This window comes from Balearica regulorum, chromosome Z, assembly GCF_011004875.1.
Source record: "Balearica regulorum gibbericeps isolate bBalReg1 chromosome Z, bBalReg1.pri, whole genome shotgun sequence".
Classification (NCBI taxonomy): domain Eukaryota; kingdom Metazoa; phylum Chordata; class Aves; order Gruiformes; family Gruidae; genus Balearica; species Balearica regulorum.
In genome coordinates, this window is record NC_046220.1 from 47,839,613 (window position 1) to 47,863,488 (window position 23,876).

A 23,876-nucleotide genomic window follows, 5' to 3' on the forward strand; every position below is an offset into this window, starting at 1 on the left:
TGCAAGTGTAACCTGTGAACCAGGATGCAATTCTAGCAAATGTGGAAGCCTAAAAAAAACCCCCTAATAGTTCCAGGCTCAGAGCAACTCAGAGATTCATACTGAGAGCTTACCCCTAAATTCCCTAATTCCCCCGGCCATACAAACTAAGGGCAACTGGGATTTAGTTGATATTCCTTCAATGTAATGGGTGCCCAACAGGGACACTTCAGTCAGGTCAGCCACATGGAGTCTAAAACCACTGTAAGCAGGTTAACTTTAGAGATCTGGATGCAGGTAAGTAGAATATAGGTGTTATTTCATGAGATGGGGGTTTTCTCTGTAATAATTGGGCATCTTATATCTGCCATTCTAATCCTCCATTTCTTATATATATCTGAAACAAAAACATCTGATAGTAAGGGAAAGCTGAGATTTATTTTCAGAACTTCCAGAAAAGAAGTATTATTTTGAAATGATTGGGATGGAATAAGAAATGCATTCTATATGAAAATAGTATAAAAAGAAAATGTTTCATTACTTAGTACCTCCAGCAGTCTTCCTCCCTTTCTTAATGAAATGGAACAGTCTATGCCTTTATCACTTCTTCCATTTAATCTTGTTAATGCAGTCTGTTAAGACTCCACTTTTGCAACAGCACAGTTGTAACTGTGAGTAAGTAGGGTAGTAGGAAGAATACCGTTCTGCTCCTAGGAGTCATTTATTTACGACAAAATGTGTGATATTCAACCCAGAATAAAAACTGATGCAACTGGTGAGTTGGAACATTTTTCTTCTTCACTTCCTTAACAATATGAGTTATTCCAATGAAGAATAAATAGGGAAATATTAACCATGCTGTACCAAATCTATTCTTGAGACAACTGCACTTAGAGTTTTACTAAAGATTAATTCTTCTCACTGTGTTAAAAGATGGTAGATTGAATTGGTAAGTAGACAGTTGGGAAGTATAACATTTTTCAGACAGCAACAGATGCAAATCCAAGAATATCTCCAGCTGATTTGATTGCTTTTCAAAAGATGGGGCAAAAGATTTTAAATAAAAAATGTGCAAAAGTGAAAATCCATAGTTATGATCAAAAACATAAAGAAATTCAAAAAGTTCTAAGACGGGAACATAAGAAGTATTTCAGAGTCTTTTCAGACTGAAATCACTTTTATTATTTGTTTGTTGCTGCCTGTGTCTCATCATTTTGTATTGTAGGAGTTATATTGTGCCTAATGTACTGGGGAAGGTATTGTAAGGAAAGTGATCCAGGAAAGTGGATAGGAAATTGTTCCATTGACTGTGATGGCAGTTACGTAAAGTCCCAGATAATGCAAGTTAGATCCTCTTTTTTTGCTGCACTGCTATAATTCTACTTGAGTGTTTTGAATTACCCCAAATTTACTTAGTGCAACTCAGAAACAAAATCTGTACCAGCAGAAACGTATTTCCCCATCCCTTCTTTCCCTTGGGCAGCAGCTTGATGATTTTCTGTCTTAAAAGAAAAAAAAAAAAAAAAAAAAAGAGGCAAAACCAAAGGAAAGCAACTCCCATTTTTAAGAAGGCTTTTGCTACTGAATCGTGCTTATTAATAAAAATAAAGACATACACTATGCTTATGTATTCTTCCCTCTCAACTTTTCCTTGAGCATTACAGTTAGCTATTTTGGAAAGAAGCTTTAAGCTGTAAAACATTTAACATTAAAAGTTGCATTAATTAGTGATTTATCAGAACTGCCAATAGACAGTATATTTAGTTTACTAAAATCCTTTAGGTTTTTAAGTTGCATCATATGGTTCACCAAAGTATTGTTCATCAATGTATATGATTGTAATAGTCAAATCAGCTAAAATTTTCCTGAAGATATCTTGCATAAGGCAGTCAGAAAACAGTATCATTAAGCATTTTTAATTGTAATAGACAAATAGATTTACAGGCATTACATTCCACAAAATAGGAGTGTTGAGGATCAGGAGGAAAAAAAGCAGGGATGTTGACAAGAATTTTACTTATCAATGTGCAAAATAACCATTTGTACTCCTGTGTTATGCCATTCCCACACTTTTGTTCATGGTCCTCACTCTGTAGTGCTTGATATTCTGTGTGCAGGACTTCAGGAAAGTCCTTTGGCTTTTATGTAATTAAATGTACATGTTCAGATGACTCAGTGTATATACTTCTTCACTGGTTAGTGCTGGGCTACCTTCTGTGCTTAATTTTCAGTATTAGATAAAAGAAATGTAGTTCCTAGACTAAATTTCCTGAAATGTAACTATTGTGACGTTTGCTTGCTATAGTAAATGATACAACTATAAAAATTCTTACTGTGGATGTAATATTTGGGGGAAATTGAAGATATGATCAATTGATGTAATTAAATGTTTAAACTATCTTGCAGGCATGCATATTCAAATAAATATCAGTTTATGTTAGTCAGGGGCAATCAGTTATGTTAGTCTAACAAATAAGGTGTTGGGCTAAGTGATAAAGCAAAAGGAACATTAACTTTATATGTGATTTCTGCAGTAGAATACTTACCATATGAAACATATCCTTGTTACACACCATTGTTAGATATGAAAGGGTTTTTTCTGTATCTTCTCTATAACATAAAATTTGTAGGAGAGAGAGAAAAGTTGGAAAATAATGTTTTTCAAAGTTTGCAAAAGCCGTTAGTAACCACTGAATACGCTTAAACATTGTCTTTAAGTTGTTTTAAGTCACATTTTCGTAACTTGTAAAGTAAAATGCCATCTTTGGATACAGTGTCCTGAGAGGTAATGTTTAAGGTAGCTATAACAATGGCTACAAAAGAATATCAAATTTGTTTTTTAAAGGTGCACACAGGATAAAAATTATTAGACTTTTTATGTATGCTACCATATGTAGTGATTTCTGGACTTTGAAGTGCTTTTTTGTTCCTACTAAGGCTGACATTTTAAACATGGCTTTTTCCTATTAAATCTTAAAAATGGCACTGGTTATTGCTGTTGTGTGTATATTAGGTTTGGACTTTTTAAAATCTCAATCTACCTTCTTTCCTTTTCCAATATTTTGTTTATAAAAAGTAGAACATACTGAGACCTCAATAAAAATCAGTATGGATTTCCACAGAAATGGAAGAATACAAAACATAAATATCCAGTTATTTGAATGGTTAGCTCACTTACTTATATGAAGGTAAAGTACTTTTCCATTCTAAATATAATTTAGTGATTTTTCTATCATATCTTTAATTGTATTTATTTCTATCAATGTATAACTTACTAATTTTCAGAAGTAAACATTTAGATGGTTTGATTCTTCTGTTATTGCATATATTTCCAAAAGAAGAAAGCATTTTAAACTCTGAGTATTTCATAATTTCCAGACAACTTTTGCATGAACTATAAACACTGAGGAAAAAAATATTAAAGTGGGACAATAGAAGAAGGTTCCGAGCCAGTTGTTACTTTCTACAGCTGTAAAGCTGCATTCTTTCTAGCTTCAGCAACACTATTTTGCGTGTATCCACAGATTGAACAAACCCCCTAAATCCTTAATCATTAACAGTGCACTGTAATATTGCACTACTAACACCCATCCCACATGATGTTGCTCTTTCTTATAGCTATCCGTCCCAGGTGTTGGTGCAGCCTTTCTTCCTTTTATCAGAGCAAGTGCTTGAGAAGCAGTTTGGAAAATAAACAGTTATAGAAGAGGAGTTAAATAGGATTATACTTGAAGCCTCTGGTTATATAGAGGCTGTTTTCAGGCTCTGTTTGGTGGGAACTGAGTCATGAATACTCAAATTGCTGGGTGTCAGCTGGTTCTGTGTGGAGACCTGAACTGTGCAACGGTCCTCATTTCCCTTGATGATTTTGCATGGCATCAAATTTTGTGGTTGAGTCTTACTGGAAGTATAGGAAACTGGGAATATTCAAACAAAACAACATAAGTGGAGGGAAGGAAGGTGGGGAGGCAAAGATTGTGAATGTGCTGCAGCTGCAATCCAGTAGCAAAGAGCTGGAGAAGAGGGTGCTGCCACAGGCAGAGCTAAGAATAAGCACTCCACTTTCCTTCCCCGGCAAGCTGAAGTTTTAAGTTCATTTCCACCCCACCCCAGCAAGCAGTAACATTGGCCGGGTGTGAGGAAAGATAAGGTCACATATGATCCCACAGCCTTGAAAACAGAAGGTCTTCAGAGCCTGTTCCTGCAACTTCTCTCTTTGTACTACCAGGCTTTGTAACTGCACAGCAGTTGTCTGGGCATATCTAACATAAAGAACCCTCACTAATGTGCTGAATACTATATGACAATTTCAGCCAGCTCTCAACAGGCAATATGGACTATAAATATTTATTGTGCTATCATCTGGACTGTTCATTCAGAAAGTTCATTAGTTCATTTATCCAGAAGAGGGAAAAAAAAAAAAAAAAAGAGTAGCCATGATTGTTATTAGGAAAAAGTAATTCAGAAACACTGGACACGCTCTGAGTAGCTTTCCGAGTAAAGACAAGTAAGGAGAGAAAATAATTTGTCCTGCTAAATGCCTGCTATATTGTAAACCATTTAAGTGAAACATCCACAAATTATGACAAATAGTTTGGCAGAGTAAGTACTAAGTGTACTTCTCATAAGAACGAACTTTGTGTGTGCAACACATTTTCTGTATAAATTGCCGGTTTTTGAACAAGTGCACATTTACCGTGTAGAAAATTACATAGGAAACATGGTCATCACTGCTCAAATAGCCATCCTGACCAGCTTATATAAACGCTAGCTAAAGCTGCTAGAGATTATTTGCAGAACATTGGATCTGATGAGCTCAAATATAAGATAGCTTGGGTAGTATAATATTTGGGATTACCATAATAATCTCTTTAGGGAAAGTGTGCAGTATCAGCAGAACCATTGCTTGAGTCTTTCAGGGAAGTAGAAACTGTACAGTAATAATTCTGCATTTATTATACACTTAAATCTTTCCTTGTGAATAAGGCAAGTTTCTGAGCTTTTTACGGGGCCTGGGATAAGGCTTTGAGAATTTAATTAAATATCTGTGATTTGAACTCACCTATGGAGCCCAAATCATCATTTTGGCAACCTGTTTTAGTTGTGTGGTAACTTGTTTTACTATGGCACCATCCTTTGAAGTCGCACACATAATTTCCATCCGTATGAGTTACTAGGGGAAAGAGTGCATAGATTAATACAGAGAAGTCTGTGTTAAGAAGCAATGAAAATGCTTCTGTAAAGATTTACAGAGTGCTAGGTGCGCTGTCAAAGTTTACTGATCCTTTGAACCTTCTATGACATCTTTGCACACAGTCTTTCAGGGGTCAAGCTTTGAGCCATAGCTTCTGGCAAGGGATTTGATTTTCATCTTTTTGGATCTGGACACCAGGCTGTACTTGTCTGTGTTAGCCATCACCGCCCTGCAGAGGATACCGGCAGTTCTGCTTCTCTTCTGCTGCCTTCCCTGCCTGTGAACCATCCCAAAAGTCCAGGGCAGCCTTCAACACTAGTACTTTTTATGCACTTCAACCACTCTATCTTGTACAAAATAAAGAAAGAAACAAGCTGCTAGGTAGCAATTTCTGTGTCTTTGGCATCTTCCTAACCTTTTGGTTTGAGTGTTGGGCTGCCTTTCTTGGCTAAAAAGCTGCACAGCTTTTATTTGGAGTCCAGGAAATAACATCACCACCACTGTCTTGTTATAACCCCATGGAAATACAGATTTTTCTGTTAATATATATATTTTTTTTAACTCATTAACATCATCACTTCTTCTGCAGAGAAAAAAAAAATACTGATAATCCAAAATAAGTATATATCCATTATCTCACGACATCATGTCACTTCTTTTAAGACTCCTATGGCCCTCTTGCTCACAACTACCTTTGCTCCACAGAAAATCATCCAACCTCGCAAATCTTGCAGGTTTTCTAATTGATTAGCATAATGAAATTCATGTCTGAGCCATTATCCTTAACCTGTTTTAAGCTTGAAGTCCTTTGCTCCTATCTAAAGTGTGATAAAAAGCTAGGGGTCCAAAAATCATTTCTTTGTAAAAGAATGTATCCTTTGGTCTAATAAAAGATATTACATTATCTGAAAATCTCATCTTGTCTATATACTTGGAACATCACAAGAATAGCAACTTTTTAGTATTCATAAATTGTTAAATAACACTGCTAGATCCACTGCTAGATGCTAGTTACACTCAGGAAAGGAAAGAAAGGTCATTTGAACAAAAATATTTTTTCTTATTTCTGTTCTTAATGTGATAGGAAAAGGTTGCTCTACTGCGCTTATTTTTTTTCCTATAGTTTCACCGTCTCTGCTGAATGTAAAGGCAAGTAATCTGTGCAGATCATTCTTTCCAGACTTGTACTAAAATTAGTATGTAACAATAAGATACAAAAAGACCAGATAATATAAGCAGTTTGGAGATTACCTTTAGCTCTGGAGGAGCCATAATAATTTGAACTCATATTATTTAATCTATTTCAAAGCATTTGACAATGGTCTGTAAACATTATTATGGCAATGAAACAGACACTAAAAGTCTTCCAAAGTATATATCTACAGTGCGGATACAAACCTATTTCCTTCATATGCAAAACCTGCAAAAAGGCTAATATGGCATGTTATTTTGAAACTTCATCAGTCTGCAGACATTGCCATGCATACTTCTATTGTTTGATTTTACCTTTTCTTTTAAAAAATAAATTTTAAGTGCACACAATAAGGATGTACAGGGTAACCACATAAAGGCTTTTTTTTTTTCACTGAAAAAACTTGAGGTTTTAAAAGGTTCTTTTCCAGTAGTCTTTAGAATAGCCAGCAATGAAGGGCAGCGTTGTCTGTAAGAAGAGTTCATATATAATTGAGTGCTTTTTCTTTTTTCTTTCCCCCCCCACTGGAAAATCATAAATGAGGAAGGGGAAAAAGAAAATATGTACCAAAAAACCTTCAAGTGACATTGTTTATAAGCTAAAAAAACTTTATCTAAGAGTGTGAGACCATGAAAGAAATCAGACCTGACAATTGCATGGATCTCTGGAAAAACAATCTTTTTAGCTGTAATCTATCACTCTTCTATTTTGAGCAATGGTCTATCAGATTTCTCAATATCCAGCTTCCACTGGATATTGAGATACCACTTACCTTGAAATTCATGACATGTTTTTACAGATCGTGTACAGATCAAATCTACTGTGTGTGCCCAGTGAGACATACAGATATTCAAGAACTTCTGCTTCTGGGGAATTGCTGTGTCTCTGCACATGAGCTGTAGGACTGGCACATTTGGGAACCATCAGCCTTGCTGCACATGCAGAAAGGGCCCTGGGCAGAGTGGACCTGACAGTCTTTGTAGCTCTAACAAAGTCCAGGGTCTAGACTCATAGTCAGAGTTCTATCACCGTGTGAAAATGATAAGATTTTATGAAAATGTTATTTTCCTAGGCTAATTTCATCATATCTGCTTACTCTAATGGCTCATTCGGGGCATGGCTGACAGCAAATGCATCTACAGACACATTAATTAACATTAGCTGGCATTAATTAGCTTGCTGGGATATTGCTAACTATGTAGCTCTCACTGCATGAGGTATGATAGAGGTTGAAAACATACCTAGTTTCCTCAGCTGCATATTTTCAGATTATTAAATACAAATGCAAAACACCTGAAGTCTTGCTGTGAAACCAGAGAATATCTGATCCAGTGGCAAAGAGGATACCAAAATCTATCTGGCAGCTTAACTTATAGTGGAAATTTCTGTTGATGGTAACGTGCAAGGAAGAAAGCCTGTCTTACTCACAGAGGTCAGGATAAAAAAAGCAGAATTGGCAACTAGATAAAAATGCTGAATATACTTAATTTGAAATCACTTAGGGATACAAACATGAAAGTGAACTGGGCCAATCTACTAGCATTTTTCAAAGAACTCCAGTTTAAGGATGATGGGAATTCTTGGAAGGTAAAGGAGCTGCTTTTTTTGCTTCGGTTCTCTGATTAGCCTTGATGTTTCCAAGTGCAATCCCTCCTGGATCAAGAAATTAGAGAGACGACTTCCTCTTCAAAGTTCATGCCCAGCATGCTTTACTATCCTCTTTTGATCAAGATCTAAATATTGAAAGCTCGAGTCTTTTTTCCCCTTGGAACCAAAGCTACAGGTCTGGGAGATTATAGTCCTGTCTCTCCCGAATGAAGTTCCTCAGATATTAAACTGAGATTATATAAAATGGGAGCTTTGCTTTTTTCTTGTTAGACAGCATATGCATGTGAGTGGCAGTCCTCACAAATACACAATGGACACATTAGCTGCCTTCTTGACTCTTATCTTTGTTTCAAGAGGAATTCAGCAAATTAACTGTGTATCTCCTTCCAGATTTTTTCCTAATTTCACCAGTATAACAATTTTTGAAACCTGATTATTGCCCTACTTTTGGGATAATGAATTTTGTGCCTGTGAGTAAATTTTTTGCTGGTAAAAAAAAAAAAAAAAGCAGCTCAGTGTACTTTTTTATTTCTCTTGGGGCAGCATTTGAGAAAATAGCTAATGCTTGGTTTGAAGATGGTTTTAAGTACATATTTGTTTTTATCCAAGTGATCATTTCAAATATGTGAGATGGTTTTGTAGTTACTTCCTTAATAGAATTCCACCCTTCTTCCTTTTGTCCTGAGAGAAGGAATTAGGTTCCAGGTGGTAAATGCAGTATCTGTAGACTATTATTATTACTAGTCATGTAGAATTAATTAATTTCCATTGCGGCATTCTAATATGTAGGGTGCCATATAAAAATAGAGGCAGTTCCCAGCCCCAAAGTACTTTAAACTTAAGTAAAACAAAAGAGATGAATACCTCAGAGAGATGGGATCACCCTGTGGTACTGTTGAGAGAAGCTATAGTTGATGATAAGGAGCAGTCACAATGCAGCGTGTATCCAAACATTGTGAATGTTTTGTTAGACATCAGGGTGATGGTGGTTTTGCAGGCTTTTATCAAGTGATACATCTCAAGAGAGGATGAAAACTGCATGTGCTTGTTGAAAAATTGGACAAATGGACAGTTGAGACCTGTGTTATCGCTGGAAAAGAGGCAGGAGCCATTACTCTTATTTGCATTATTAAAGTTGGTGGGTAAGAAGGCAAGTGGAAGGACTTTATAAGTGGAGATAAATAGTTTTGCTCTTATTCCTTCCTCCTGTTACTACATTGGTAGAAAATAAGTAATAAGTTCTATGCCTGTGCTGCTGAAAGTTATCATTGTGTCAACTCCATTATTATTAGTTCATCCAATTTTTGCCTCAATATTCAGGAAGCGGTACTGAATCAATGCATTTTACACTTGTAAGGAATTCAGAAGTGAGCTGCTTATTTTATAATAGCTGTAAAGAAAGGTCGGATATACAGGTCCCTAAACTGTTTGCTGGCCTAAGAGGAGAAAGGAAGAAGAAAAGCGACATAAAATTACAGGCGGCTGAACAAAGATACAATGTGAAAAAGGTGTAGTAGCCTCTGACAATCATTAAATCTGCAAAAGAAACCTGGTACACTGGGTGTTAATTACAGTAATTCAAGAGGTTTCTGGGAATACAGTGGCTTCTTTTTCATCTGGCCTGTACAATTAATGACTCAAGTTTTCTGTTACGAATCCTTAAATTGTTCTGCTGTCTTATGAACAAAAAGAAATGCCTAGGAGACAGTAGCAGAGTCTACTTTTCCAAACTTCTTCAAATGCCTTCTGTGTCCTAAAGACGCTGCCTTTTCTGTGAGCTCTCTAAGGAGCCATGATAGCAATTTCCTAGACATCCTGTATTTACTAATTTATAGAATGGTTAGTTTTGAATAAGGGTTTGAATTAACTCATGAGTTGCAAGTCTAAAGTATATATTTCATATTAATTGAAACCTAGAGCCTTAGCATTTAGTGACCTGGCCCACAAATATTTACCATGAACGTAGTGCTTATAATTGCAAGTCATGCATGGAATTATTGATTGCTCACAGTAAAGAGTAGTGTGCTGAATGCAGTGAGTGTCACGGGATCAACCCTCCTGTCTCTGTTCCTATCACAGTTAGAAACTGTATGTGCAAGCCACATTAAAAGCACCTTCATATTGTTCTGAGGTTTTTTTTTTCTTCCTTTGTCTTGCCTTTTCCTGAAGATCTCCTCGCATTCCCACTGTAGTTCCTGCCTCTGACATTGACATATGTCTTTGAGGCTTGTCAACATAAAGCAGTGTGTGGTCCCAGAGCTGAGCCTTGCTCCCTCCACATGACTCTCAAGCAGAGACCTGTGAGCAATTACTCAAAGTAGCCTCTCAAACAGCAGTACCTGGAGGTGCATATTTAAATGTTTTAATTATCTCAGTGGGGATAAAGCATAGGAATTTTTGAGCAGGATCAATTTGGCAAAATTGCCAAGGAACTGCTGACACTTTTCTGTAAGGAATTGCCTTCTTTTTTATGTGTCTATCGTGCCAGGATGGCTAATGTGTATTAGTTTCTTAAGAAGGGAAAGAAACTACCACCACTTAGTTCATGAAAATGAGATGCTGAAGCTAAGCCTAAAATTTTGGATGACATAGGAAATTTTATTTCTAGATATGAACTTTCTTAAGTACAAACACAGGCAAAATTTGGTTCTGGGTTGTCTCTGTCCAGAACCTATTAACAGCAAATTGTTATTTCCTGCAATAAAATTAATTTTATCCATCCTGGATTAGGAGCAGTTTAAAACCTGGTCTGCTTGCCTAAGTCTTGCCTAAAAATGTGCTTGATCAGACACAGCATCTCAGGAAACTGATCTCCACTGGGGAACTAAAGTCTATAGCCATTCATGAACACCCCTCTTCCCTGGTCCCTTTGAGATAAAGTGTCCAAAGGAATAGTTACTTGACTTTCCAGAGAAGAGGGCCTGCTATCATTCACCTTGTGGAGTTTATCATCTTGGTAAGCCTCTACCCTAAGTAGGGGGCTAGGGAAGTAGAGGCTGCAATGTGCCTTTTGGTGGGAAGTGTGGTGGCTGTGCAGTCATTTTTAAGTACATTTTTTTTTCCATCATTTAGAATCTTTTCAATTGACCACAGGTTTGAAATGGGATGCTCTTCTTAGGATGAGGATCTGGACAATAATCTTGCTTCCCTGTCTCCCAGTCCATTTTGGAGTTGAATGTTGAAAGTTACCAATCCTCGTGCTCAGGGTGGCCATGCTACGCAAGCTCTCAGCTTTGCTACCCAAGCATTTGACTTGTGTTGCAGAGAACTGCTGCTATTGTTGCCCTGGGCATGGAGAAAAGACATCTACCAGAAGTACTGATCCTTTACCAAGTATGATGCTACTTCCAAGTGGCAGGAGAATTGCAGGGAGGCATGCATCCCACATAGGAAAGCAAATGAAAGGGAAAGAAAATGGGTTTTCCATTTCTTCTCAACACGTCTGACTAGAATAAAGGCACAATCCTTCCCTGCATTTCAGTGTATGCGCTCTTACAGTATCATCAAAGGAAACACACACATGGAATTCAAAGTAGTTGAGGGAAGGAAACAGTTATTTTAGCAAAAAAAAAAAAAAAAAAGTTAGTGAAATAGGTTTTCCTTCTCTGAATTAAATGATCATTATGTTTATAAAAGGATCTGAAGCATATCCATATTTGAACATTTTCAGAGAGTACCTGCCTCTCCCAGCACACAGCCACTGCCTGCTTAAAATCAGTCTGTGGGCCCTGCCTGCCTGTGCCCTGGTGCTGAAACAAAGAGCTTGTAGAGAAGGAGAGGTTAAGCAATCATTTACAAGCCCATCTCTGTCAGTGGGATCGGTATCTTTGTGTGTCTTGAAGCCATAATCTGAAGGATGTGAAAACTTCATCACCTCTACTTCTTTGAAAAATGCATCAAAATATACCATGTAATTCTACTTCAGCAAAATGAAAAGTTGTGAACATTTGAAACATATAAGCAAGAAGAATCTAGATAATTATTTAGGACCCCTAATTATATTAGCAATAATGATGATGAAATTAGCAAGTAAAAACAAAAAAGGAGAGTATGAGGAAAAACTTGCTGATTGTGAGATATCTTAAATTGTTGAAGAGTTTTGTGGGGTATGGTAGAAAATACATAATGTGAAGCGATTAAGATTTGCCAAATCAAGCATTCAGAAACACACAGTGCAATACAAAGCAATGTATGTCAGGGGGGTGAACAGGTTATCTACTGTCTAGCTCTAGTTTTTAAGATTTTCATTTGAGAAAGAAAGAAATTAAATAGAATTATGTACTAAAAATATTTGTCTTGTTTTCTTTTTCAGCGCAAATTGAAGTGATACCATGCAAAATTTGTGGTGATAAGTCCTCTGGAATACACTATGGAGTCATCACATGTGAAGGCTGCAAGGTATGAGATTTTAATACAGCATAGTCATCAGCTTCTGCATTAGCCTCAGGCATGTGTGTACAATAATACACTCTTACATGCTTTCAAGCAAGTGGTGCCAAAGGCTGTAAAGCCTGCTGCTGATATAGATGCGTTTCATGCCTAATTTTACTAGTTGCTTTCCTTTTCATCAAATAGTCTTTAGAGTTACCTCCTTGTTTGAAACGTGAATTAATCGCATCTGATGCAGTATAAGTGCTGATACAGAGGCTGGCAACTGTAAGTCACACCTGCTCCACCTCAGATCAGCTTGAGTGATGGATTTCTTACCTTGTTTCCTATACAATGCATGTAGCATTAAAAGTTGACGAGATATCTCAGTTCAACATCTTAAAAGCTTACAGGTGTCAGTTTGGCCCTATTTTATCTCCTTTGCATTCTCTGCAGGCCAAACTCTAATCTCCAAAAGAAAAAATGCCTTACATTATGAGTAGTGTAAAAGGATCCTTTGTCTTCTTCCTTATAGGCTCCAGCACAGAGCAATTGCTGGGAATTGGAGGTAAAAAAAAGGGAAAAGAACTCTTCCTTGCTGCTTAGTTGTATTAACATATTATCCCAGGCACTAGTTCAAATAACACAAATCAGACTCCAAGCCAAGAGTTTTCAATTTTAAAAGTACTCTGTGATTTTGTTATCTAAGGAATTATATAAATACTGATGGAAAACCAGATTTTCATACTACCATGTTAGTATTTCAGATTTGACTGTAAATGTGAAATTGCAAAGATGGAAAGGCAGCATTTCTGATTTCTTCTATGTGGAAACACACAAACTGGTACATTTGAAAGTGGATGCATATTTGTAGAGTGCAATGGCAAGCCTGTATTTATTTAATGCTTTACAAAATTTCAGAACATCTGAGAAATCTGAAAATTTGCATGCACTCATTCCCAAAAGAAGGCTTTTAATGCCAACACTTTGGAAGCAATATATTGTCAAAGATCAGATTTCTTTCAGAGACATTAACAATTGCAAATGGAACAACCCGCAGTGTATCACTGTCTTATTGTGACACTGGACTAGAAATAAGCGTCTTCTTATGATGATCACATGAAACAGGATTAGACTAATTGATCTGATACTTCAAAATTGCCACAAAAGCTACAGGAGAAAAATGCTTTAAGCAGAAAAACAGTGTCTTGTCTCAGTACCCAGCATCCACAGAGCAGTTGCAGTTAGAGTCTCCTGTAGATGTGATTAGGGTTAATGCTGGCCCTTGTATGTACCTCAAGAGGAGATGATACCCCTCAGCTCTGTGTGTAGACTGCTTATTGAGATAAAGAGCTTCTCTTCCACTTATGACAGTTTTAACCCTATTGTTTTTGTGCCAGTTTTGCGGTATGAAATCAATTAGTCTAATCTTGTTTTGTGAGCCTGTTGTGAAAAAGGCACAACAGAGTCCAATGGGAGGCATCTCAGTCTGTCAGAGCTCTCTTTTAAGGTAAGTGCTGTCTCGGGTAGCGCAACTCTGCTCTTCATTGCCCAGCAATTAAATAACTATTTGCTCAGCCCGCATACTAATGACTGGTCATTTCTGGCTTCTTTTGCCTGAATGCATTAGAAATCTGAATTAATTAAGAGGAAGACCACGTGTGGAAGAAAGAGCTGCGAAGCACTCCACAAGCATGCACACATGTTGAGCCAGGCACCAGAGAGCCACAGCGGTTCAGGACACAGCATCCGTGGATTGTACTGCCAGTGGCAGTGCTACAAACTTCAGCGGACAGGAAATCCTTTAACTCTGTGTCTCTACATTAGCTATGCCACTGCAAATGCATATTATAACTGCTTAAGGGGCATTATAAATATTCCTGTTGTTTTCTGTGCATGCCTGCATACACTGAATAACCTGCTGGAGCCATTAAAGAAAGTGGTGGCTCTGCCACTGTCATCACTGAAAGGGTGAAACCTGAAGACGGGTTTCAATCCCATCTGTGTATGTGGATCCTTCTTTTGCTGGGAAGCCTTTTATTGTCCCTCCTGCCTACCTCCAGAGCAAAGTTTTTGGCTATCCTTCTTTTGTCATGATTTAGACAGTAGTTCATGTGACCATTTCCCTTCTCAGACTGACTGTCAGTGACAGATAAAGTGACTTGTTCAAGATGCAGAAAGACTTGTTGTCAGTGTTGGGAAACCTGTTTTTAAGTCCGTAGCTTCTCAGTAATGAACTGAATCCTCCTTCCACCAATGGAATTATTCTCAGTAAATACAGCCAATATTATATACAGGTATCCTAAAAATGAAATGACAATATTGTCTGTATTTTATAAGACAACATTTAGATCTTAGCAGGAGAAAGGAAGTACAAAAGTCTCCTTGGAAAAATAAATTACCTGTTGTAGATAAATTTTATCATATAACCCTTGACTTTTTCTTAAGAGGGGCAAAGAAGGAACAAACAAATTCTTCTGAGATGAGATCAACCCTAATGGGAAAGACAGCACTACAGGATAAGGCACAGTCAATGCTAGATGGCTGCATGAGGGTTTTTAACATTATTTAATTAATTTGTTCTCTCAAATCCGTATTCACATAGGAATTGCTAAAATCTAAACCTTTAAACCAGAAAATCCTTTGTATGGCAAAACCAAAATTGGCTGTTCAGCAAATACAGTAGAAATATCTGCAATTAGTGTCCATTTAGCCTCAAATTAAACTTATGTCCCCAGTTTCAGGGAAATTTTGGTCAGTCAGGATCAGACAAGTTTTCACCAGACTTTTTCTGGTGAGAACATCCATGTTCTCGAAAATGCAAGTCATAAAACTTAATTTATTTTTTATATATACTAAAATTACTGATAAAACCAGCACAGGCCAGATGAAGTGAGTGTCCTTATGCTCAGCCTCCAGAACTAGTGCTGCCGGTGTCCTTGGTGGGATACCATTCCTGTCACACGTTGTTACTGACACTCCACACCATCCTCACTGGGTTCACCAGGACTTGAGTGAGAATTCAGGCATCACCTGTGGCAAGTGACTTGAGCCCTGTGACACTGCCACCTTGTTGCTTCCCCACTCTTGTTCCCCCAAAACACATGGCTGCCGCGACTTCCATTGCTCGGCATCACCGCACGTCAGCCTGTGCAGAGATAAGACTGGTTTGCCTGGTAAATGAAATCAGCTCTTGCTCTCTGGCTCCATTCAGAGCTGTTTGCAAAGCAGCCCAGAAAGGCACAATGACTTTGTCATCACTTCTGGTGACTAGGGTAACTGCAGTAATGATGCTTTCTGCCCTTTTTTCTCCTCATGTCTTCTTGTGGTGGCTAAGCTATCCTTCAGCTCTCCCACCACACAACCCTGCAGCTGCCTACATCTAAAGATGCTGAAGTGGCCATGGAACCTCTCTTCTTTGTTTCTGTCTCTCTGGACTTGCTGTTCCTCCTGTTCTTTATTTTACAGGAAAGAAAAGAATATCATTAAGTGCCTTCTCCCTCTCTCTTTCTCTCGCTAATCCTCACCCCCTGGTTTCATTCCTCTTATCACATCTGCCATTTCATGTCACTTCTGCCGTAACGGTACCTCTTGGTGTCATTTGTAGCAGCTGAGAGCTTGTAAGGCCTTAGGTATGGGTTAATACTCTCCTTCTAGCCCTCTGATCTTTAGACAAATAGCCCACAACTGGCCAGAAAAATGCTCCAGGAGACAGAATAACTACAAAATTTTACATAGATAAAATGGATAATGTTATATTCCATTGAAATGGAAAATGTCATTACTTTCTCATGGTAGTGTCTAAAGGTGTTGCTTTCTTCTTTGTGTGTTGGCTTTACTTGATACAGTCATTAAATCCTAGTGCTTTTGTGATGCTTGAATTTGAATACTTTTCACTCCTGAAGTGTGTGGTCCCTCCAGATCAGATCAACATTTCCCAGGTTAAATTGAACAGCAGACTTCAGCTTCTAGTGCTATGCTTAGCCAATGCCGGTTACTACCAGTGTCATTAAAGGAAGAAAATAGTCAGAACAAATCATCTGTTTACAAATGCTGACAAGCTTTTCCTCTACTATGAGCAAACATTAGATGATACATGGTCATTATTGCACAATAAGAATGCATTCTGTAACATTATTGTTTGCGTTTTAACAAAGTAGAATTACATTCTTTACAGAATAAAGCACAACTCTCTTTATTATAAGTAAATGTTCTTTAATTTCACTATACAAGGCCAACACATCTGCAAAGCCATAGCATAAATAGCATTGCACTAAGAGTTTATTGTAGTCGTTTACATGGTTTTGTGTGTGTGTGTGTGTGCCCGCGTGTGTACATATATGCACATGGTAATATTCTGTCTCTTTCTCTCTTGCCCCTAGGGATTCTTTCGGAGGAGTCAGCAGAACAATGCCTCCTACTCCTGCCCAAGGCAGAGAAACTGTTTAATTGACAGAACCAACAGAAATCGTTGCCAACACTGCCGACTGCAGAAATGTCTTGCCCTGGGAATGTCTCGAGATGGTAAGGAGTCAGATTCCTGCTTCACGCCTATACCTTTTGAAGCTCTTCATAAAATCCCTGTAGATTTCTGGAAAAGAGAGAAGAGAAGCTTCTTGCTTTGTAATGCACGCACTGTGAGACACAGATCTTTGCCATTCAGTTAACAAAGGAGGCTATTTTCATGGGGAGGGTGGGGAAATCACAAAATGGAGAGCAGTGTTAGTTTGGAACAGAAAGAGTCAGAAGTGAAATGCATTGTTCTGATCAAAAGCACAAAAAGATCACCTCTGGAAAGGTGGATTTATATTCCAGTTTAGATAACCTCTTATATTAAACATTAACATTTATCTTAACATTAAATAGTGATGTGTGAAAGCATCCCTTTTCTTGAGATCTCTAAAGGTCTGTGACAGTAAATAGGCAGTTAAGAAGAAATTTACACCTTGATAGCATCAGGGGTTCTGTTTGTTTTATTCAGAGCACTTGACCAAATATTTTGCATTGCTAAAACCCCATTTCTTTTACCTGTACATTTCCCCCTGTCCCTACTTGGATCTATAGAGGAAACTGTAGTTGAGCACTGAAAATGGACACTAAGCCAGAGGAAAGCTCAAAAGTGCATCCGATCGCAGGATCCATTGGTCCTTGCAGAGCTCTGGTCCATCTTCCAAGCTGTGGTGTGATGAGCTGCGATCGGCAGGCTGGGAACATGCACCACACCAGAGCTACGGGCAGTGGGAGGCTCGGGCAAGGCTGCCCACAGCCGACCTGCCCCAGCCACCGCTGCTTGTGCAGGGGGTTTCCAGCTCACAGACACATTTTAAATGGTCAGGAAGTATGAGTGCTATTTTTGAAGGCAGATTATATTAATTTTGATTGTCTGGCAGCAGTTTTCTGTCTTAGAAAGTTTACACAAAATGTGTCATTTGAAATTAGTAGTCATTGATGGGTAAGTTACTTAAAGAGCTATTTCTTTAGATGGTCCACAGATTATAAACCTGTTTAGAATTTGGACTGTAATAGATCTTTTCCTATCTCAGTATGTCTCATGTCTCACTGATACAACTTGCTCACCAGTCTCACCAGTCTGGGAGGGGCTTTGCAGTCTAGCCTTTAATCCGTGAACTCTTTTTGGTCCTAGCATGCAGCTTACTTGATGCCTTAGCTCCCGATTCTTCCCAGAGGAGATTAAAGTAGTAACATTTCAGTAATTTAACAGCACGCGCTTTCCTCCTAAAAGTAATATCTTCCAATGATTTGAGGTATCACAGGGGCATTTTAATGTGACTGACAGCACTGTCTTCCCAACCTATAATTCAGGGACCACTGCGTACAGACAAAAGGAGTGATTCTTCTGACAACATTGCTTTCTTCTCTCTTTGTTTATATAAGTGTGTTTATACTTAACAATATTAAGAGCTCTTGCAAGTTTAAAATAGGCTGTATGGATTTTTTTAACAGAGAAATTGAATGTGATTTTTACCTCTCAGCCATGTAACAGATTCATTTTTATCATGCAGAGGCAGGATGCTAATTGACAGCAGCTGGAGAATCCAATTAATGAATATATAATGAGAATAAACAGTGGGTGTTTGTTTTTATTACTGAGGCCCTAAATTTGAAGAAAATACACAGTTGCATTTTTCAAAATATAGTCATAGTGTATTGTTCATAAGAGTGTGCAGTGCACCGTGGACTGATTCCAGGGGCAGGCTGTGTTCATGTGAGGTAGCTTGCAGCCTGTGTGAAGAGCTGCAAATAAGCTGAGGTTGGCAACAAGGCAAAAAAGAACTCTTAGTGTAAAAAAGGTGTAAATAAATTGAAGAAGCTGCCATCTCCTTGGTATTCTGATATTGCGTTTTCCTATTACGCTCTTCCTTTTCTGTTCTTTTTCCTGAATGAAGATTTTGACATTCATCCGCATGTGTAAGCTCAGACTCTTCTCAAGGGCTATAGCTGAACTATGGGGTAGCAAAAATGAGAGCCAAGCCCATCCTGTGCGAATAAATGTGATAATTCTGAACTGATCCCAATTACAGATGGATTGGAAATTCTCAGAGTTGGAAAATACACTTTGTAATACGTAGAAATCAGTATTTCCAGAGCAATGTCCTCTTATCTGTGCTCTGATAAATTCTGCTGAATGTATCTTGCATTTGTTTTAGAGCACAATTAACAACTCCCTCTGCTCTGAGATCCCAAGATCTAACCCAGTAGAAAGCCAGAATTTATAGAGAGATGGGGTGGGGTGGGTAGGGGAAGATAATCACCTATGACCCACTGTATATGCAGGCTGTGGATTTATTCCTCCTAGTTCCACAGCAATCAGCATGTCATTTTTGAAAATTTCAATCTCAGTGTAATGAACCCTGTTCTTGGGGAGAGTGGTTTGCACTCTGGTGTTTTCCTCCCTTTCTCATCAGAAGGAATGCATGGATTTGTGCATGGAGATTATGTAAATTGATTGTGTAAATCCCTGAGACTTTACTCAGTGGAAAAGATGACATTCATTTGTGCTGTTTACCTTCAAATCTGTTATTTTCCTCTAGGTTCTAACTCTAACCTGTAAGATTTATTTTTTTTTAAGTGTGAAGATAACACCCCATTGAAGGGATGTGATAATAAGGCTTTAGGGCTTGTTTTCATCCAGAGTACTAATCCTGTTAGTGCACTGTTTAAAGGTTTGTGGAAAGTTGGTAAATCACATGGGATATGAATCTACAGACTGTGCATTTCATACAGCTCTGGGATGTTGTTCAGTGAACACAGAGATATAAAAGGATGCATGGTCTTTTTAACATTCACGGTGGGAAGTGAGTTGCTTGACTGAGGCCCTCCTGTCAAATAGGAGTCATTGTCGTCACCTTGTAAATCCAAGCGCACAATACTTTTTCTTTTGTGAGACACATATGGTATAAAGCTTTGCATCCTCTCTCGTTTCCACAGAAAAAGACAAGTTTTCACAGCAAAAGTAAGGCTGAAAGTAAATATCAAAAGAGTGGTGGGGTTGAGGGAAATCAAGAAAAAATGAAAGATGATAATGGCTCTCATTGTGCTTTGCTTTTCAGCTGTGAAGTTTGGAAGAATGTCCAAAAAGCAGAGGGATAGCTTGTACGCTGAAGTGCAGAAGCACCAGCAACGACTGCAGGAGCAACGGCAGCAGCAGAGTGGTGAGGCAGAAGCCCTCGCCAGGGTTTACAACAACAGCATCAGCAACGGCTTGAGCAACCTGAGTAACGAAACTGGCAGCACCTACTCAAACGGGCACGTCATTGACCTGCCGAAGTCTGAGGGTTATTATAACGTGGATTCTGCCCAGCCTTCCCCAGACCAGTCTGGGTTAGACATGACTGGAATCAAACAGATAAAGCAGGAACCTATCTATGACCTCACCTCTGTACCAAACTTGTTTACCTATAACTCTTTCAACAATGGGCAATTAGCTTCGGGGATATCCATGACTGAAATAGGTAAGGAAAATTCTTATTCCTCTAGTGTAATGTGTATATAGGTAAGCGCCAGATTACAATACTGCCTTTATTAAAATATTATATAGGCATTCCATACACAGGTACACTATAATTACATGTTCACACATATGCATATGCACACACATGTACAGCAGGTAAAGGAGAGAAAATCAGTCTGGCAGTAATGGGTACAATATTGAGGGAGTTCTGGTTTTACCAAAATCTGCAAATTATGCAGTTTCTTAAACTCAGCAGTTCATGTTCTGTTTATGAAATAGGAGAACCAAAGGAGGTGATGCATCGATCAGAAGCAAGTGATAATTAGTAGCGGGGAGCTTTTTTCAAATGAGCTCATTACTAGCAGGTTTAAATGATCTCTTCAGCCAGCCATCCATATTCTTGTCAACACCCAGAATCCCCATGGCAGCTAATTCTAGGCTATTTATTGTCAAAAAGCACCAGCTCACTACTTCTCATGCGTGGATGTACATGCAGAGCAAATTCACTGAATTCGTGAGGTGCACAAACTCTGAAGGTAGTTGTGTGGATACCCCTGCTCCTCCACTTGAATGCCTAGTAGAACCTGTCCCTTGATATCTTCTTTGAAAAGCAGCAAAGAGACCTCTCTGTGAGATGAGACGTTTTGAAAGGCAACGGCTAACAGTGATTCTTCTCTAAGGAGGATTTCTGTTCATCTAATGCCTCTAGTCGTACCTCTCCAACACAACTGGAAGTACTACTTCTATTATAAAGAAATAACATGAAAGAAGATTGGCTTCCTAATTAGGTACTTCCCACCTCAACAAGTGAAGTATGCTGAGTCAGTTGTGGTTGAGAATATAATCAAAGGGTAACACTTCATTGATGGAATTTAATTAAAAAGAAAGAAGAAGAAGAAAAAAAAAGATATTCAAGAGCACCTGTAACAAATTAATTAATGACACATCACAAAAACCCTCTTTAGTTCTGGTCTGGCCTTGCTGCCTCATGGATGTACACTGAGCTGTGTAAATTTAGGAGTGTACTCAGACCGCCTGAAGGCCCTGGAGATGTGGCATGCACTCAATATATATTGCAGAAAGGGGTGTGTGTAGTAGTTACTATCTGATAAAAAAATGAAAGTGCAGCTAGAATCTGTAGCATATTTTCTACCCATGCATGCTCAGTGCAGGAAGCTGTAGACCAAATTGTGTGCTTTAGTTGTGAATTGCACAGGACAAAGTTATGCTTTTATGCCGCTCTGTTTAGGGGGATGTGTTTTGTTATAACGTTTGGCCACGCTGCTGTCCAAAGAAGTCCTACACCCACAGCATAGCAGTACAGAGGATTAGTGAGGAACATCTGCTCCAACTTCCCTCTTGGCTCTTGTGGCCTTATGATTACTCACATGTGGTTTGTGTAAACCTCAATCCTGTAACAGTAGTTCACAGTACTCCAAACCGGCTGAGAGACAATTTAACAGTCATAAGAGCTATTTCCCTGCAGCACCCTATACCAAAGGGAAATGTTCCCAGGGAGACTCAGAGGAGGTACCAGAAATATGACAAGTCCATGAATTGGGGCTTGTGCTCAGTTACTGAAGTGAGCCCAAAGAGAATACAGCCACAAGACTATATCCTTAGTGGCTAAAGGATCCCACTTAAGTCAAGGGGATCTTTTGACTCATGGAGATTTAGAGAATCGTTTAACTTTCATCTCTTGCTGGATCGCACAGAAATAATGCATCATTCTTAAATTTTCACCTTTTTTTTTTTCTCTTCAAGCCCTAAAGCAGCCAGCCCTAAACCCACCCCACATTTCCCAGTCTTTCATCCTCTGTGTTATTTGCCAGTGTTCCCCTTCTGGAGCACACAAAGCAGGGAAAACCCCAGCACAGGGAGCAGGACACACCAAATGACCTCTCTTTGATCTGATAGCAAAGTTCAGGTGCTGGGATTTACCTCTCTTCCTTTTGAAATTGGAAAGAGGGCTCCTAAATTGCTAGGATTTTACCCGTGTACTGCTGTATGTCTTTTGTGGCCCCTAGAGCAGAGAGGTAAGGGTGTTAGTGAGAGATAATGTAATATAACGGATCAGCTGACACAACTGAAAAAAAATGGAAGAGATACACCATAAAATATTGAGATTAGTGCACAGGTGAATGATATTTTCAGTGTTTAAAAACAAACAGAAAATGCTTTTTAATGCTGCAGTGGATTGTTGGACCATCCGTAAAGCTGCTGTCTTGCAGTCAAAGCAGGAAAACTCTAAGCACTGGGATGCATTAATTTCATATTACAGTGTGCTTAAATTTCACCGCAGCACTGTATCTTGCTCACTCCAATGAGATTTAGGACTAAGCTCAACTCACGTTAAATCAAAGTTACTGTCTTAACTGTTAGATGAAATCATAGAGAGTATACAGGAGATGGAAAAGCTATACTGCATTGATCCTTGTGCCTGATAGAAATTGCCATTGCTTTAAGTATTCCAGGTCATGTTAGTTCTTTTCCTCAATGAAGACTTTCTACCAGATTCAAATTTCCAATCTTAGTCTTCTTCTGGTCTTTATATACTTCAAATACATGTACTTTTTTAAGCACAACCTCACATGCCACTTGCCTGATCTTGAGTGCAATCCTTTTAATTTTTTCCTCATAAATGAATGTGTGAGACTCCTTCCATTCTTGAGCTGTAAGCTATCCAAGGGACAGACTTCTTCACAGGCAGCACAGAATCAAAGTAGTCTTTGCAGCTTCTGCATCACATATGCCAACCAATATCCAGTTCATTTATTCCTTCAGTGTTATTGCTTTGCTTGTTTCTCACTCACTTCTCTCCTGAATAGGGCATTTTTTATTAAGATACCCCTGACATTTCTAAGTTTGAATCTCATTTTCTTTTTCTTATTTGTCTAACCTTTTCAATCTGTTATGCTATGTCTCAGTCTTCATTGATGCTTTGTGACTTCTTTCAATTTAGAACTATCTCTTCATTTAATTAGCATGCTGTGAACCCTCTCAGATTATTAATGAAAATGTTAAATGCTTGTAAAACAAGTTCTAACAATGGTCCCTGCTGCACCTGACTAAACAACTTGCTGCAATTGCATAAATTACTTTAGTATTTACTTTTTGCTTGCTATTCCACAGTAAGGTTCTCTGACAAATCTGAATAACAAGTCTTCATTTCCCTGTCAGTTTGATTCAGTTATAAAAATAATATTTTCTAAAATACTCTGTGACATAATTTATACATCAGTTGCATTCTTTTCTTCACATATTAATTTTCTAATTCCTCCAATAAGGAATCAAAATGGTCAGCCTTACTTTGATCTTTAACAGTCACATGCTTTAATTTGAATGTGAAAGTGCTCTTTTTCCTGAACATACCTTCACCTACAGTAGACTTTGTAGTAGAAATGGAAATTTTTCAACTTAGCAGTTTTGAAATTAAAAATTTTTACACAGCAAATGTTTCAACACATAGTATTAGAATTGCACAGAAAGCAAAATATAGCTTATCCTACATTGCATGCTTACTGGTATCTCTAAATACCTTACCAGGAAACAGGTGCAGGAGA

General features: G+C 38.3%; 1 protein-coding gene across 1 annotated transcript in view; it reads left to right on the top strand.

Annotated features, from left to right (window-relative positions):
- The window catches only part of RORB (RAR related orphan receptor B), a 137,079-nt gene that overhangs the window by 88,404 nt on the left and 24,799 nt on the right, over window positions 1-23,876 (top strand). The window contains exons 2-4 of the mRNA XM_075739700.1: window positions 12,286-12,371; window positions 16,724-16,865; window positions 19,913-20,314. Of these exons, the coding sequence (XP_075595815.1) occupies window positions 12,286-12,371; window positions 16,724-16,865; window positions 19,913-20,314 (630 nt within the window). The remainder of the gene's footprint in view (window positions 1-12,285; window positions 12,372-16,723; window positions 16,866-19,912; window positions 20,315-23,876) is intronic.